We start from the raw sequence: 16,746 nt of genomic DNA, 5'->3' as shown, positions 1-16,746 counted from the left end.
TGGCGTTCAAGCTCCAAACTTATCACCTTGATTCTGGAGAGACTCTTAGCATTTCTTGGTGTGGCGTTTCAATCCTTCGTAGTCTTGGTTTCCATCTAGTTGAGTGACTAGTCAAGGCTCAACAAATCTTGTCTATACGATCTTGGGGTTCCAAGCCATCCTTGCTATCGGGTTTCATCAGTATTGTTGGTAGAGTTCATATCATTTTGGTACCACAACCAGGTTTTAAGATAAGTTTGACTATCTTTTATTTTCTTTCTATTTCCTATTCTTTGCTGTTAAAAAAAAAAAAAAAAAAAAAACTTTAGTATACAATTTCTGTACGAAAAAATCTTCCTTTCAATCTTGTTTCTCACCTTATTCAAGTTCTTGACCTTTTTTATGAGTTTTGTTTCTCATTTTTGAATTGCTGCTGGAGTGGAAAAAGGCAAGAGTGTGTGAGATCATAAGAGGGTAAAAGCCGTTTAGAGTGAAAACAAGAGAGCAAGTGTATCAATTCTTGAGTGAAACACGTGAGGGAGTGCTTGTGAGGATTCTAACGTTGTTTTGTAGATTTTAAACATGTCTAATAGTCAAGAAGAAGACAACCGAACAATTTCAACAACCTCCAGTTCCGAACCTCCAAAGGCAAGCGATGTTAGGGGAGATGAGGTGTATGTTCAGGGCTGAATTAGAACCTATTCACGAAAGGTTGGACAGGGTAGAAGTGGAAACTCCTAGGGGCCAGCAACATGACATCCCTAATAGACCGCAAGGTGGGCGTGTTCCGTGGCAGAATGATGAGGAAGAGGCAGAGTCGGAGGAGATTGATGGGCCATATTTGAACCGATAATAGTCTCACACTCTCTTGCCTTTTATCTCAAGAGTTTTCCCACTTAAGTTCTTTAAGAACTAATTGAACTCAATCAAGGAAAAGCAACCATGTTTTATCCCAACTAGTAATTAGGTCCAAGAAACAAGAACAAGAGTAAGACGGAAGGAAAAAAAAATGACACATGAATCATGGAAATTATACGAATGAAACAGTAACTATAAGACAAGATGCAGCCCCTTTGATGATAAGGCTCAAGAGAAATTTCGGTTTTCTTCCTTCTTTTTTTCTTTTTTTTTTCCCACCAACTGATTTGATCACAATCAAGAATATGCAATTGAGAAAACCCTAACAATAACTCAAAAACCCTAACACAAGTGCTATACGGCAGCCCCTAGAACAAGAGATTTTAGCCAACACAAACCCTAGAACAATGAGATTTAGAAACCCTAACAATAGTGAAGAAATACAACAGCCACTATATATATATATATATATATTTTCTAATCAATCCTAGAGCAATGAAACCCTAGAATGAAATATGCAAGAAATAAAAGATAGAATCAGACCTGATTCGAAACCTTGCTCTGAATACCAAATGATATGAACCCGCGGGAATAAAATCCCTCGAACCCACAATCAATTTGAAAACTCCCCAAGAAAGCCAAATTCAAGTCAATGGATAGAAAACTTAGACCCGATGATAACTCGTTTCAAGAACCTAGATTATATCAAAATCTAGACCCGTAGAAGAACCCGTTTCAAGAACCTAGATTACAAAGGAGGAACGCTACAAAGGTTGTGATTTACTTTTAATAAGTTCAAGAGTTCAATCAAGAACAATAGGAGAAAACTCAACTCACAAATAAAATTCAATATTGTCTAACCTTCAAAAGAGGCTACAAGGAGTATTTAAACCAAACCTAATTAAAACCCTAACCAAAATAAAGCCCCTTTTTACTCAAAATGCCCTGATGAACAGTGTCTCGCTACAGTACCCTCGGCTACATTATGACTACAGTAACGCTACAGTACCTCTTGAAACCATAATTCCTAAAATGTAACTTTCCAAATAAGTCCTTGGCCAAAATACAATGCATTTGCAAAATAAGCCCTAGCCAACATAAAGGCACTTTTTCCAAAAATGCCCCCGATGAACAGTGCCGCGGATTCTGTAGCTCGCTACAGTACTTGCTACAGTAAAACCCTAACCCTAGTTCAATAAAATAATAACTTTCCCAACATGCCCTTGCATATGCCCCCTTAGATTCTTTCCATAATAAACTAAATTATTCTAAACTAATAAAATAAGTTCTTTAAATAAATCAAACAAGTTGAAAGCCTTCAAGTGTCCAATGCCTTTAAGTCATGTTGTTGCCCTCTTCTATAGCTTATCAAATGAATGCAAACTTGATCTTCATCCCTCAAGCCCATCTTGAATGTTAGATTATAACAATCCTTGCGTTGCTTCATTGATCTTCTTAGCTCTTGATCTTGTAATTGGCACATCTGGAACTTGCAAAGGATCTTTAAGTCTAGGCCGACTTTGGTTCCCATCATTCTCCCCCTCTCCTCAAAAGGATTCGACCTCGAATCTCCACCTGGTTGCAGGTCCAAATTGAATTTTGAAGGATAATGAAATTTTTCATGGGCCTGCTATTTTAATAATTTCCTTAAATATTTTTGGGTCGGATGAAAATCTTTTTATGGGCTGATGATTTTATGGAACAAGTGTATTTTTTTTTAAGTTGAGTCGAGGCCCAAAACTTAGGGAAAAGGCCCATGGGCCAAATATTCTTTTTAAGTCTAAAGAGCCCAGGCCCATGGAAACGATTCTAGACTCCGTCATGCTCGGTTTCACGTCCATTTTCCATTTTCATGCGCATCCCTCCATCCTTTTTTCTCTAGGTTTGTATTTGTTTACTATATATATCTTATATATATGTTAAGCACCCTCAACCCTAGAATAAGTGCTACTTGTCCTCTTCTTGATTGAAGTGTCAAACCGAGATCTCCACTCCGCTACTGCTAGCGAGGACCCTTGCTGCCAACCACTGCGTCCATCGCGATCTCCTCTACACGACAGAAACAACCTCCATCTCCCTTCGTTTCCTTTCACAAAAAGCAGAGTGTGAATTTGCTTCCGTGATCCACTGCACCCCCTAGTGGAGCTGCCCAATTTGTCCACCCCATGTGAACCTCAATCCATACCTCACCACAGCAGCCTGCCATCGTTTTACCATAAAACACCAAACTGAAAGTCTCGATGTGCATCCAGTAAAAACTCCACCCCTGTTTTTACACCAAGAAATAGAGGTGTGCTTCCACCACCCAGTGAGCTAGCAACCATTAGTTGAACACGTCGACGCCACCTAAAGGAAGACGGAACCAACCTCAGCCACAGAACACGCTGACTAGCACAACCTCTTTGCCACCACACGCCACCTCTTTCTCTGCCTCACTCGCTCTCCCTCCCACTCATCCCTCTTTGCCTCTCTCGCTCTAGCCACCCAGTGTAGGCAGCTTCGCCGCCCACGCTCTCACTAGGTTGACAGTTGTGCACCAAGATATTCCAGCCCAACCCAGCCGTCGCACACGGCCCCTAACATCTCCTGGTGTAAGTCCCTGTCGCCGCTCATGTTTTGGCCTCTGTTTGTTCTTATTTTGTTGTTGTTTTTAGTTACTTAAAAAGGAAACGGTTATGTGTCTCGGGCAACCTGGTTTTATTTATTTGAACTTAGGTGCATATGGATTGATTTTGTTAAGTTGGTATTTTCAAGACACTGATATTTTTATCTGAATATTTATCAAGTAAATACCGCTAAATTTTTCGAATGATCAGTAAGAGCAAAATCTTATTTTGAATCCTTTTAAAAGAATATTTTTGATTTAAACAAAGGTATCATTTTCCCTTCTACTTATAATGATTTTGATATAGTTATGTTATTTAGTTTTATAAATTACAGTAAGATCCCAATCGTAAATAAGTTAGAATTTAATGTTTTAGTCGGAGTTATTAAGTTGGATATTGATTAGTCTAGAAAGTAATGTTGGTATTTTAGGAATTATGGGAATTTTAGGTTTTGAGGAATTAAAAATAGGTTATTTTAGAAGTTTTGGTTTAAATATTGAAATACAAGATTGATTGGAAATTTATGAAAATTTACGTGATTATCTTATAGGTGATGATTAATATTTGTTCGGCATGGTTGAGGAAATTTTTGAAAAGCTAAGAAGTCCAGGTAAGCGGAGCTCTTATGCTAGACTTTGCATAAAAATAAATAAAATAGGCTGAGGTTGATTTATCGAAAAATATGCATGCTTTGTTATGAAAATAAATTTGAAATGACCTTAGTTATCTGTTCTGTTCTGAAAATGTTCTGTACTCTAATATGATATGATGTAATTTCTGAAACCTCTGGCATGATATTCTGTTTTTATTCTGTTCTGACCTTACCACAGGTGTAAAACTGTGGCCTCTGTTTGGGTTGGTACCAACTTTTCTGTCTTTGGTACACCCACTTTGAAAACAAAGCGGTTTTCTGTGTAGTCTTTCCTATGTACACACTCGGGGCTCCGACAATAATAAGAGAAAGATTCACTTTCTGTTTCTGCTCGGTTGGCTGCCGGGCATTTTGAATTTTGAATAAGAATATTTTTGAACTTTCACTCTGATATCTTTGATAACAGGTTCTGACTCTGCATTCTGAAAATAAAAAAGCGTATTGTTCTACATTCTGAACTTTGTAAATGCTCATATTTGCATACTACTGTATGTTCTCTGCTTAATGAGTTGTTTATAACTCACCCCTTATCTCCAAATATTTCTTAGATTATTTTGATGGTTCAGCTGGAGAACAAGAGTATGAAGTTTTAGCAAGGTGTGATGGTCGTAGATGAATATGTACCTGAGAGTACAAGTACTTATTTGAGAGTTATAGTTAGTAAATTGATTATTTTCGGATATTTTGATGTGTTGGGTTAATGATATTTTTGAGTCTTTGTGGAGTTTCTAATTTAATTTATGGAGAATTTCTTTGTTGTTTCGGTGAAGGAACATGGATATTTGGGTTGAGCAAATGAATTAAAATCCTAACCAAAATAATGCCCTTTTACCCAAAATGCCCTTGATGAATAGTGTCGCGGCTACAGTACGCACAGCTACAGTAACCTCTTGAAACCCTAGTTCTTAAAAAGTAACTTTCCAAATAAGCCATTGGCCAAAATGCAAGGCCTTCCCGAAAACTCTAGTTCTTTTAAAAATAAGACGTGTGGGCCAAGCATCTTCAAGCCCACTTATTCTAAACTAATAAAGTAAATCATTTAACCAAATTGGAAGCCTCCAATAACAATAGGCCCTATCTCTAAGTCATGTTTCCCATAACTTGAATCAAGTGGATCAAAGCTTGTTCTCCTTCTTTCAAGCCCATCTTGAGTGTTGGGCTCTTGCTAGCTTCGTCCCAAGTAGATTGCATCAATCCGTGCATTGCATCCTTGATCTTGTAATTGGCCCATCTGAAACTTGCAAATGATCTTTAAGAGTATGCCCACCTTGGTTCCCATCACATTCAAGATCTGTCGATAGTACTTCATCGACCTAGGGGTATCCCTCCATTTTAATCACTCGTATGAGGACAGAGGAGTTCCACTAGGACATTACCCCGTCCCAGCATTTGGGGTCGTGATAAAAACTTTACTTTTTAAAAAAGACTATTTTCCTTTGAAAAAGGGTTTTCACGATCCCAATGCATGTGACATGACAATAAATCTTAGAACTTTTATGAGACACATGAATTACCAAAATGCTTCATCATAACCATGAGATGCCAAAATGCTTCATCATCATAAAATAAAACATCCATACATGCAATACATATCCCAGTACGACTTGAAAATATTAGGACATGCGAACATGTTCCTTTATAACAATTCAAGGCATTCATTCAATCAAAGGCATGCATTCCAATAATAAACATGTAAGGGCCGAAACCTTCAAACCCTAATATAACCAAAAATCGTTGTTATCACATAAATCCCAAGGTGCCAATAATCTCACTTCATTTATAAGATTGGCCGAAAGCTTTTATGTAGGGAAACATATATTCCAATCAACTTTCATGAACTTAGAATCTTCTAATGCATTGAACAAAACTTTTAATAAAGAGACCTCATGAGCACCGAAATATTTTCTTGTGTGAGTATGGGTGATCCTTTCATGATCTTAGTCCATGCCGAAATGGTGAAATAACAACATTCATGTTCAAACAACATAGAACATCCCGAAACCCTACATGACTTCTTACTCCATTTCTTTTCCACATTATACACATCTTCCATAAATCATTTCAATCATGCTTTAAACAATCATATCAAGAGATATTCATAGCACATAGAAGAACAATAATATCATAAATGACAATACCAAAACCGAAACAACCAACAAGTTCACAAGCCATATGCATAAAATATCCAAGTACAAGTTAGAGGTGTACTTACAAAAATCCGAAATATGTGTTTATAGCAAGCAAGCTAAAAACCTCATGTAATACTAATTAGGATCATTACTCGAGAAAAACTCTAACACATGTGTTCAAGTGTAGTGCTCCTTACACCTTTTTCTTTCCAAGAAAAACTCCAAGTTTTCGAACCCTTCTCTCATGAATCTGAAACTTATCTTCAATAAAAACCCTAGCTGCAAAACACTAGTGCCGTGACTCTTACATTTATCTTTCCTGAAGAAAATCCTAATCTAACCATGTGAGTGTAGGCATTGGTTCATGTGAAAGAACCTTTCAAAACACAAGCTAACTCCATCAAGCTCAAGTGTGTGGATGTTATAGCGCATAAGTTCCAGATGAACTATGCTTAAATCGAATTTTCCCTTCTTTCATGAAGCCGTGTGTTTAAAACAAGGAAAAGTTAGCTTCTTACCCTCCTTAGTTCCTCTTCATGAAAGTGTCCTCACTTTGCCTATCTATAAGAGAATGTTTGTGTGAGAAGAGAATATTGAAGTGAGTGTTTGGTTGGTGAGAAAATGATGGAAACTTGGCAGGAAATGTGTAGCGACCGAAATCCTCAAGAGAAAGCATAAAATGGCCAAAGGTTCTAGGGTTTTCGGTTCATCCCCTTTTATAGACATTCAAAAAGCTTCTTGCATGAAACAAGCTCATGCATTGATGCCAAGTGGTGTGTAGCCCTATGACCCCTTCCCATTGCTCATCATTTGATTGTGTTGGGAACCAAAAGCATCATTTCCTACATGCGGTGCCTCCTTCCAAAACCAAACTGACTTCCACCTTTTACCCTTCATCTCATGTCTTGGTTCAATGTATCTAATGGCTATAAGGTCATTCATCAGCTCAAATCCTCCTCAATCTCTTACATGTGTACATGAGTGCCAGGTGGCATGTAAGGAGTGTGGGTGTAAGTGCATGAGTTGCCGAACCCTTCTCTTCCCTAGGAGATCTTCTTTTCACTATACTTTTGGACAAATATGTGATTGGTCCCTTTTTGCAAAAAGAACCCTGCCCTAGTTGTCCACCTCAAGTGTTCTTACACAAAAAAATATTATTCTAGAAGCCCTTAGGCATGTAGCCTTCTTCCAACCTTGATCTTTCCCAAGAAAACTTTTTACCTACCTCTTAAGCATGTATGACACATGGCAAAAAGCTTCATCCCTTTCTCTTTGTTACTGTCCATGGCCTCTTTGCCTTCTGTAGGCTCTACTTTTCCTTAACCGCATCATTTCCTTCTAGAACCTCTTTCCTATAGTGACACGTGCCAAAAGCTTTCTTTGACAAGCAAAAATCTTCATCCATGCATGACACGTGGCAAAAAGAGACAAATTGTGCCATGTTAGAAACACTACCAGATTAATTAACAACTTCTCAAACTAGCAGATTAATTTTGATCTATGATGAGAGCCAAATCAATACCATTAGTTTTTTGTTTTTTTAGTTGTAACTGTTAAGGAATTGTAGACACTGGACGACCTCCAAGATTTTTGTATGAGGTATTGAAGTAATGTTAAGTGAAACAAAATTAAAAAAGTAAATAAAAAAACAAATTGTTGACCATACTCAGGTAGTTTTGTGTTATCCCGAGTGTTGGAGCAGGTTGCATCGGGCCCAAACATAGACCGGATTGGTCGGGTTGCAGGCGTAGCCATAAGTCAGCAAATCTTCATATTTCTAGTTATTTACTGTGAGTTTCTAACCTTTAGAATTATCTCGTTCAGTTCACTCTACTTCACACTACGGTTACATTATGCTCATTCACTGTAAGTTAGCTTCAAACCTACTTTCGGAATATTTATGTATGTATGGTGGTAAGCCCATAAATGTCATATTCTTATCACTTATATTCATTATAGATGTTTTAATATGCAATTCCATGTAACACCCAGGGCCCAACCAAGAAAAAATCTTTTTATGGGCCGAGAAAATTTTTTGACAAGTTGGATTATTTTTAGAGATTAATTTGTGGAGAATTTCTTCGTTGTTTCGGTGAAGGAACATGGATATTTGGGTTGAGCAAAGGAATTAAAACCCTAACCAAAATAATGCCCTTTTACCCAAAATGCCCCTGATGAATAGTGTCGCAACTAGAGTACGCACAGCTACAGTAACCTCTTGAAACCCTAATTCCTAAAAAGTAACTTTCCAAATAAGCCCTTAGCCAAAATACAAGGCTTTCTCGAAAACTCTAGTTCATTAAAAATAAGACGTGTGGGCCAGGCATCTTCAAGCCCACTTATTCTAAGCTAATAAAATAAATCATTTAACCAAATTGGAAGTCTCCAATAACAATAGCTCTAAGTCACGTATTCCACAGCTTGAATCAAGTGGATAAAGCTGGTTCTCATTTTTTCAAGCCCATCTTGAGTGTTGGGCTCTTGCTAGCTTCATCCCAAGTGGATTGCACCAATCCGTGCATTGCTTCCTTGATCTTCTTGGCCATTGATCTTGTAATTGGCCCATCTGGAATTTGCAAATGATCTTTAAGAGTAGGCCCAACTTGGTTTCCATCAAACTAATGCCTTTGAAGAATTGAAGAAGGCAATCACGAGTCCTCCTGTTTTATGCTTACCTAACTTTAATAAGCTGTATGTGGTGGAATGTGATGCATGTGGAGTAGGAGTAGGAGTTGTCTTGATGCAAGATCAAAGGCCAATGGATTTTCTGACTCAAGCTCTCAAGGGTAAGAATTTGATGCTTTCCACCTTTGAGAAGGAGCTGCTGGCAGTTGTTATTGTTGTCAAAAAATGGAGGCCTTATTTGTTAGGGGCTGCTTTTGTTCTTAGAACTGATCACCACAGTTTAAAGTACCTCCTAGAACAGAAGGTGTGAACAGATGGTCAACAAAGGTGAATTTCTAAGTTGTTAGGCTATGAATTCACAATTGAGTACAAGAAGGGAGTTGAAAACAAATTAGTAGATGCTTTGTCAAGGAAGGAAGCCTTAGATGACACAACAGTAATGACCACTATTTCATTTCCTACTCCAATATGGTTGGAGGAATTGAAGCAAGCTTATGCTTCAAATCAGAAGGCACAAGAACAGTTGGCAGCATTACAAGGAGCTTCTCCTCCTTCGTCTTCTGCATTTTCTATCAAGCATGGGTTGTATTTTTGAAAATGCATAATTTATATACCTGATAACCCTGAGTTGAAACTGAAAATTTTGCATTTTGTCCATGCTAGTCCATCTGCTAGACACTCTGGTTTCCATAAGTCATTGCATCAAGCTAGGCAAGACTTTTATTGGCCAGGCCTTAAACTTGGAGTGAAACAGTATATAAGGGAGTGTGATTTGTGTCAGAGGAATAAGGTGGAACATGTCTACCCTGCTGGTCTTTTACAGTTTCTTCCTATACCTACAAATACATGGACAGATTTGTCCATGGATTTCATAGAGGGCTTGCCAATCTCTAGAGGGTTTTCTATCATCATGGTTGTTGTTGACAGATTATCTAAATATGCACACTTTATGGCCTTGAAGCATCCATTTACAGCATGAAGACTTGAGATTAGATCTTTCTACTCTTAAGATTGCAGCCTTATAGGCAACAATCTTTGGTAGCTAGAAGAAATTTCAAGCATTCTCCTTGTTTCTTTGGACCTTTCCAGATTGTTCAAAGAGTTGGACAAGTTGTTTATAAGCTGGAATTACCACCAACCAGCTCTATTCACCCAATTTTTCATATTTCTTGCCTTAAGAAAAAATTGGGTCAACATCACTCTCCACTCTCTTCTTTACCTCCAGTGGATTTGCAACGTGAATTGACTCCTGAGCCTAAGGCTATTTTGCAGCGTAGAATGAGTTAGGTTCATAACAGAGCAGTAGTTGATGTGTTGGTTCAATGGAAGGGGGGCTAGTGTTGATTATGCAATGTGGGAGCCATATTGGTCATTGCGTGACAGATTTCCTCACCTTGTGGGCAAGGTGCTTTGATGGGGGAAAGTATGTTACGGGTTGGGAATTATGGAAGATGGACGAGATCATAGATCGAGGCCAGCATGAACAAGGGCTAAAGTCTTCGAATAAGCATAGAAGAAAGATCAGTACGCAGCGTTTTGTTTAACTGTTGGTTGCTTTAAACATAACTGTTTGCGATTGTGTCGTGTAGTTGTAACTGAGAATAAATAGAATGGTGTCTTTTCATGGCTGTTGTTTAAGTCATCAAATGGCTAAACTTGTTATAACTCTGTGTAGTTTTCATGAGTTGGGAAGGAGGCCAACTTCGGTATTCAGTGTCAATCAATTCTCTCTCTCTATCTCTTTCTCTCTCTACTTCTTGGAGAGTTCTTGGAGGGTGATGTCCTCAAACTACATCAAATCTTTACAATCGTGAAGGGGTCCATTACACACAGCATGTAGAATCCTACCATAGCACTCCGCCGTTACTGCCTTTTCAAAACTGAGCACTTCGTTTTCCCTACCATGAACCGCGATTGTTCCACCAAACCACTAGCCACCCCCACTCACCAAGGCCCAAAGACCCACTGCGTGCCACCTTCGCCTTCGCGATCGTAATGAAACAACAAGCTGTCGCAGTAAAATCAAAGAGGCTCTATAATTCCATTTTTACCCTTTTTCTCTCTATGGGTGAATAGGGTTTTCGTTTCTCCGGCCGCAAGTTTTGGTCCTCCCCAAGAGGTTGCATGGCAGCCGCTGATGGCATCTCCACCACACTCCTCTACTCTTCAACCTCACCTCCACAATCCCTCCAGCCAGCCCCATTGCATCTTACCCCTCCACGCATGCTTCAATTTCCCTTGGGTAAGCCCTTGCCGCCGCATCCTTGTTTTATTTCCGTGTGTTTGTTCCTCTGATTTTGTTCTTATAAGTGATATATATATATATATATATATATATATATATATATACGTAACTATGTTAACCTAATAGAAGGAAATGCTATTACTTTTTTACCCCATAGTGTGTGCCTCCAGGTTTATTGTTTAGGGTGTTTAGTTTAATGGGTTTATATTATGTACTTTGGGTTTGAAATCATGAGTTTGTATTACGTGGGTTGCAGAGTATGTTTTTATTTGGATATAGACATGTGGACTTATATTGTTAAGTTGGTATTTGTAAGAGACTGATATTTTTAATGGAATATTTATTAAGTAAATATTGATGAACTTTTGAAGTGATCAGTAAGTACAAAATCTTATTTTGAATCATTCTAAAAGAATTTTTTTGATTTAAACAAAATTAGGATTTTCTACTTATAATGATTTCAATATAATTATGTTATTTAGTTTTATAAATTATAGTTAGATCCTAATAGTAAATAAGTTAGAATTTAAGGTTTTAGTCGGAGTTATTAAGTTGGATATTGATGATTTTAAAAAGTGATAATATATTTTGAGGTTATGGGAATTTTAGGTTTTAAGGAATTAAAATAGGTTATTTTATAAGTTTAGGCTTAAATATTGAAATACATGTTCAACTGAAATTCATTCTCGGAGCCCCGAGTGTGCACATAGAAAAGACCACGCAGGAAACTACTTTGTTTCCCAAGTGGATGCACAAGAAACAGAAAAGTTGGTACCAACCTGAACAGAGGCCACAGTTTTACACCCGTGGTAAGGTTAGAATGGAAAAGAATCAGAAACAGAATGTTATGCTAGAGGTCTTCAGAAATCACACCATATTATATCAGAGTACACAGAAAATCTTCAGAACAACACAAAATCAGATCACAAAAACATAATTTATGCACAAAATTTCATATTCACTCTCTTTTTGCACAGTTCAGAAACAAAATGTAAAAAATAAGCTCATGTCTACACCAGTCATGACAAAAAATACTTCATTCTTAAACAGAATCTCATAAGTAATGCAAAACAAATAACTAAGGTAGTTCAAATTTCTTTTCATAACCAAACATGTATATTTTCCAAAAATCAACCTCAGCTCATTTTGTTTTATACAAAGTCTAGCATAGCAAGCCCGCTTACCTGGACTCCTTAGCTTTTTCAAAATTTTTCTCAAAAATGTTGAACAATAATTAATCGTCACCTATAAAATAATCACATAATTCTCTTAAATTTCTAATTAATCACATATTTTGATATTTAAGCCTAAGCTTCTAAAATAACCCATTTAATTCCTCAAAACCTAAAATTATAAATCATCACTTTCTAAAATCATCAATGTTGATTTAATAACTTTGACTAAAATATTTAAAAGTCTGACCTATTTATTATTGAAAACAAACTATAAAGTTTAATACTAGATAATATAATTGTCCCAAAATATTTTAAAAAAAACCATAACTATTTTTTTTTAATAGCCTAAATCATATCCAAAGTGTATAAAAATAACATTACACCAATATTGTTTACTCTTAAAATAAGTCTTTACTCAATAACATGTTAAAATACTTAAGTGATTTTCTGTAATCATAATTAAAATAAAGTTTATTAACACCTATTAAAAATTTTAAAACACATTAACACAACTTGCAGTTCAAAGGGTAAAAAAAGTAATTAACGAAATTAGTGTAAAATAAGGCTTAGAAGCATGCAATTACACTAACGTAAAAACCAAGTTCTTAGAATGAAAACAGAGGCTACATACACAATGGAGGTTCACCGTGACTGAAGGAGGTTGTGACAGGGCAGGCCAGTGGGAGGTGGCTGAGACACGATGGCGGAACACTGAGAGAGAGAGAAAGAGATGAGCGAGAGAGAGAGAGAATAGAGAGAGAGAGAGAGAAAGAGAGAGACCATGGCGAGAGGGAGGAATTAGACACTGAGTACGACGGGGAGCTATGGACATGGGTCACCCAGGGCAGTGTCCAATGGTGGAGGCTTGTCCTCCAGCGTCTTCTGCTGTCAACGGTGTCTTATGTGGCTACGTAGGTAGTGGCTTAAGGGCAGTGGGTATTTGAGACAAAATACTCTGTTTTTGAGAGCCAAAACAGAGGTACTTACAGTTTCGTGTTGGACTGGGCATGGTGGTGATCTAAGGGAGGAGCAACGACGTGGTTGACTTGACTTCGGGGTGGCGAGTCTGCTGGAGGCTATAGTGTAACGGAGGCTGTGGGCTATGGGGTGGCCGTGAGGGTGCAACTACGTGGGAGGCTACGGTGTAGTTTCGGTTTGTTCTTGACTCTCGGTGATGGTGAAGTAGCAGCTCCGTGTTGAATGGCTGAGGAGTACGGGTCAACGGGAGTTGGGCTGGCGGCTTGTGGTGTCGTTTTCAGACATGGGTTCACGGCTAGCCATGGTGGTGCTATTGTGGTGGCGTTAGTTTTCATGTGAAGATGGCGGCCAATATAGGTCTCGCTAATGGTGGTTGAAGAAGGTAGAAGCGGCTGCACGGTAGTTTTGTGAAGGTGCTAGGTGCTGCAGACAAGGTGGTGAAAAGCTACAGGTAAAGAAGCACGCTTGACGCTTCGGTATAGGATGGACAAGAAACACCTCTATGTGCTTCGTGGCAGGGATCAACCGAGAGGAGCTTGGGACTGAAAGTACCTAGAGGTGGTGCGGCGGCAACCGAGTCTACGGTTGAGGATGTTCGATAAATACATGGGATTGAGGGTTGTGCGAAAATCTGAGGTTAACGTGTAAATATATAGGGAGTAAGAAAAACCCTAGAAAGGATGAGAGGGAGAAACTGCGTGAGAGACGTACATGCTATGGAGTCTACATGATCATGGGGCATGGGCTTTTGGCTCATTTGAAAAAATTCGGTCCACTTCTAGTAGTACAAAAAAGTTAGCAAGTAGGCTTTTCCCTGTGTTTCGGGTCTTGACTCACTTCAGGCAAAACCAATTGATGTGGACCAAAACCGAATCTTCAATGTAAGATCAGGATAAATACATCAAGCTTACAGTTGTAATAATTATCCTTTTGGTTCATTATCACATTCACTGACATTGCTTATCATCTTTGTAGAGTACTACTCAAACTGTACAAGTACTAAAGTCTAAGTACCCTTCCCCATGTTTCTGAAGTTGAATTACTTTCATCATTTTGTATTTTGCAAAATATAAGTTGAAATTAGTTTTTTTACCAACAAACCCTACATACTTTCCATTTCACTTTGAGTTATAAAAATGTCCATTTACATTTGAACTACAAATATTTTACTTTACGTTTTCAGTCAAATTTGAACATTAAGTTTTTACAACATAGCCAATTTTTCGTTCGTTTGAACTCTTAGCTAGGTCTTAAATGAGAATATAAATTAGAATAATATCTATAACTTAAGGTCTTAATATTTAAAACTTTCTATAGTTTAGCGTAGAAAATAAAACTAGTAATAGTTCGTGGGTGAGAAGTCCTTGCAAAGCAATTAAAGTTGGGCAGCATTTCTGAACAGCACACTGTTCATCTCTATGAATTGAACATAAACAAATCGTATGTTAAAAACTAAGAGGTAACACTAGAGTTGTCCATGACCATAGATGCAAATAGTAGCCGGTTCCATGTATCCGGCACTCCGGGCAAACACCAGTGGCTGCAATCATCATGAGACATTGGTTGTCTTTGTTTCATTGCCTTTGGCAGCTTCTTTTGCCTTATTGTGTTTACTGTTGTATGCCCATCTTTTCGATATTGCGATAGTTTTGTGATATTCAAGTACCTCACTGGCGTCCTCATGCGTCTAATTGTTCTCTCAACAACCTCTAAAATGGGATTGGGAGATTTTTCTACATAGGACTCGTCCTTGATGGGTTGGGTTTGATTGTAGCACCTCTGCTTCCCATAATGTACTGGTGAAAAGCTTCGAAAAAAGACCTTTGTACTGGTCTTGTCTACGTTGCGATCAATCCAACAAGCCCAGGTCTTCATTGCCATCCCAAATGCTGATTGGACCTCCATCTCCTCCACCAGCTTTCCTTTATATTGGAACAAGTCCCACCTGCACGGCTCTCATGTTAGATACAAGTTTCCTTTAATTCCCAAGATCGATATAGGATTCAGATTAGCAATCTTACCTTTTTAACCTACCACCATTATGCCACCAGTGACCAGTGTTAAATACCATAATATCAGCGCCACGACATTTTTTTTCCCAGTCAGAAAGTTTGTCTAACCTTAGAATTCGACCACCATTTTCTTCGTTTCCTTCCAATTGTACAAGAAAGGGGCTCCAATATAATTCAACAGAACAATTATACTCCTGTTGTGTTAGAATAATATTAATCTTGTTAAGAGCTTTACCTGTTATAGTGGTGCGGCACAAAACTCATCGATCATGTTCTCACTTACCTTGGCTCGGAAAATATTGTCTTGTATGTTCATGTCAATGTGACCCCACGTGAGGAGGAAATAGTGGAGTAAAGAAGGCAAACAAGCGACTCCCACTGGTTTCTATTGATGGAGTCCCCAACCATAATTACTCTCTTCCCTTTAAGTCTCTCTAACATGTTTGTACCATTAAACCTGGGAAACCAACCTTTATCAAAAATTGACTTAATAAGCTGGTAAGCTTTTAACTTCTTACCTCGGAATACGACACCCCTTGGCTTCCCAGCTCCATTTTTCGTATTCAGAATCTGGCCTCCCATTCCTTAGGCAACTCACTTGTTCACTCAGAAATGGACACTGTGATCCATGATATGGAGGACTTGATGTTGGATCATATACCCATTTTCCGTCAAAGATATTGCAGCTATCTTCCTTCTCGTTTACCTTTTTTCTATGTTCTGATTCGTTCGATAGTTGCAAGAACGGCATGCCAGATGATGGATGTTGGTTCGAGTCATTGGACGATGTCATAGTTATGGTAATGTTTCCAGAAGCCGAAAGGTTTACCCGTCTTGGTCATGTTTCAGACAGTAAAGCAGGGTGATGGAGCCTACGAAGCATGCAAATATGCAGAACCTCCATTTTTCATTTATGGTGGAAGTTGCCTCCATTACTGTAAGTTCTGTTTCAGTTAAGCTGAAGAGAGGGTTATGCTTTGTGCAGCTTCTCCTTTGTGGCCCCAAAGCTCATTATCATTATCTCCCCAAGTAGACCCTTTGAGGCCTCTACCACACCCATCCCTTATCTAATTGCCTATATGATATAGTTTTGTTATCTACCTTGATTGCGGTAGTCTGGGTTGTCCTTGTCCACAAACTTTGAAATACAACCATCTTTTGCGGTATAAATGTCTACGGGTTGTCTGGGAACCTGGAGAGTACGTGAAATATCTCATCTCAAAATTTTTCTTAATTTCCATTCCAAACATCACTCAAGCACAAAACACTTAATTTTAAATTTTTAACCTTTTATATAATCATTACATAATTATCATTACAATTTTTTTAAATTTCCAAACAAAACACAAAAGATAATACAACTTTTTCAAATTTCAAACCAAAATAATATTCAAACAATTTTTAACTTTATAATAGTTTTACTTAAGTTTTTCTCTCATTTTTAAAAATCCAATAAAATATTTTAATCCAAACCATTTAACTACTAT

The 16,746-nt window shown here is 37.9% G+C and overlaps 1 protein-coding gene across 1 annotated transcript; it reads right to left on the bottom strand.

The window, feature by feature from the left end:
• Nucleotides 1-14,638: 14,638 nt before the first annotated feature.
• On the bottom strand, nt 14,639-15,978 carry LOC121250938 (protein trichome birefringence-like 1). Its single transcript, XM_041150202.1, has 4 exons — nt 15,778-15,978; nt 15,592-15,729; nt 15,269-15,488; nt 14,639-15,192 (listed from the first exon to the last, which is right to left on the bottom strand). The coding sequence occupies exons 1-4, from the start codon at nt 15,839-15,841 to the stop codon at nt 14,700-14,702; spliced, it is 915 nt and encodes a 304-aa protein (XP_041006136.1). The 5' UTR covers nt 15,842-15,978; the 3' UTR covers nt 14,639-14,699.
• Between the last annotated feature and the right edge of the window lie 768 nt (nt 15,979-16,746).

Source organism: Juglans microcarpa x Juglans regia, chromosome 2D (genome assembly GCF_004785595.1).
Source record: "Juglans microcarpa x Juglans regia isolate MS1-56 chromosome 2D, Jm3101_v1.0, whole genome shotgun sequence".
In the NCBI taxonomy this organism is placed as follows: domain Eukaryota; kingdom Viridiplantae; phylum Streptophyta; class Magnoliopsida; order Fagales; family Juglandaceae; genus Juglans; species Juglans microcarpa x Juglans regia.
Note: the sequence above shows the minus strand (reverse complement) of the source record. Positions and strands in the feature narration are given on the sequence as shown.

Bases quoted from the DNA above. Each gene is read 5' to 3' on its own strand.
- LOC121250938 (XM_041150202.1), bottom strand. From the start codon at position 15,841: ATGGGAGGCCAGATTCTGAATACGAAAAATGGAGCTGGGAAGCCAAGG. The intron at 15,730-15,777 runs GTAAGAAGTTAA...TTTTTGATAAAG, and splicing joins AAGGGGTGTCGTATTCCGAG to GTTGGTTTCCCAGGTTTAAT. The intron at 15,193-15,268 runs GTAAGATTGCTA...AGAGCCGTGCAG, and splicing joins AATGGTGGTAGGTTAAAAAG to GTGGGACTTGTTCCAATATA.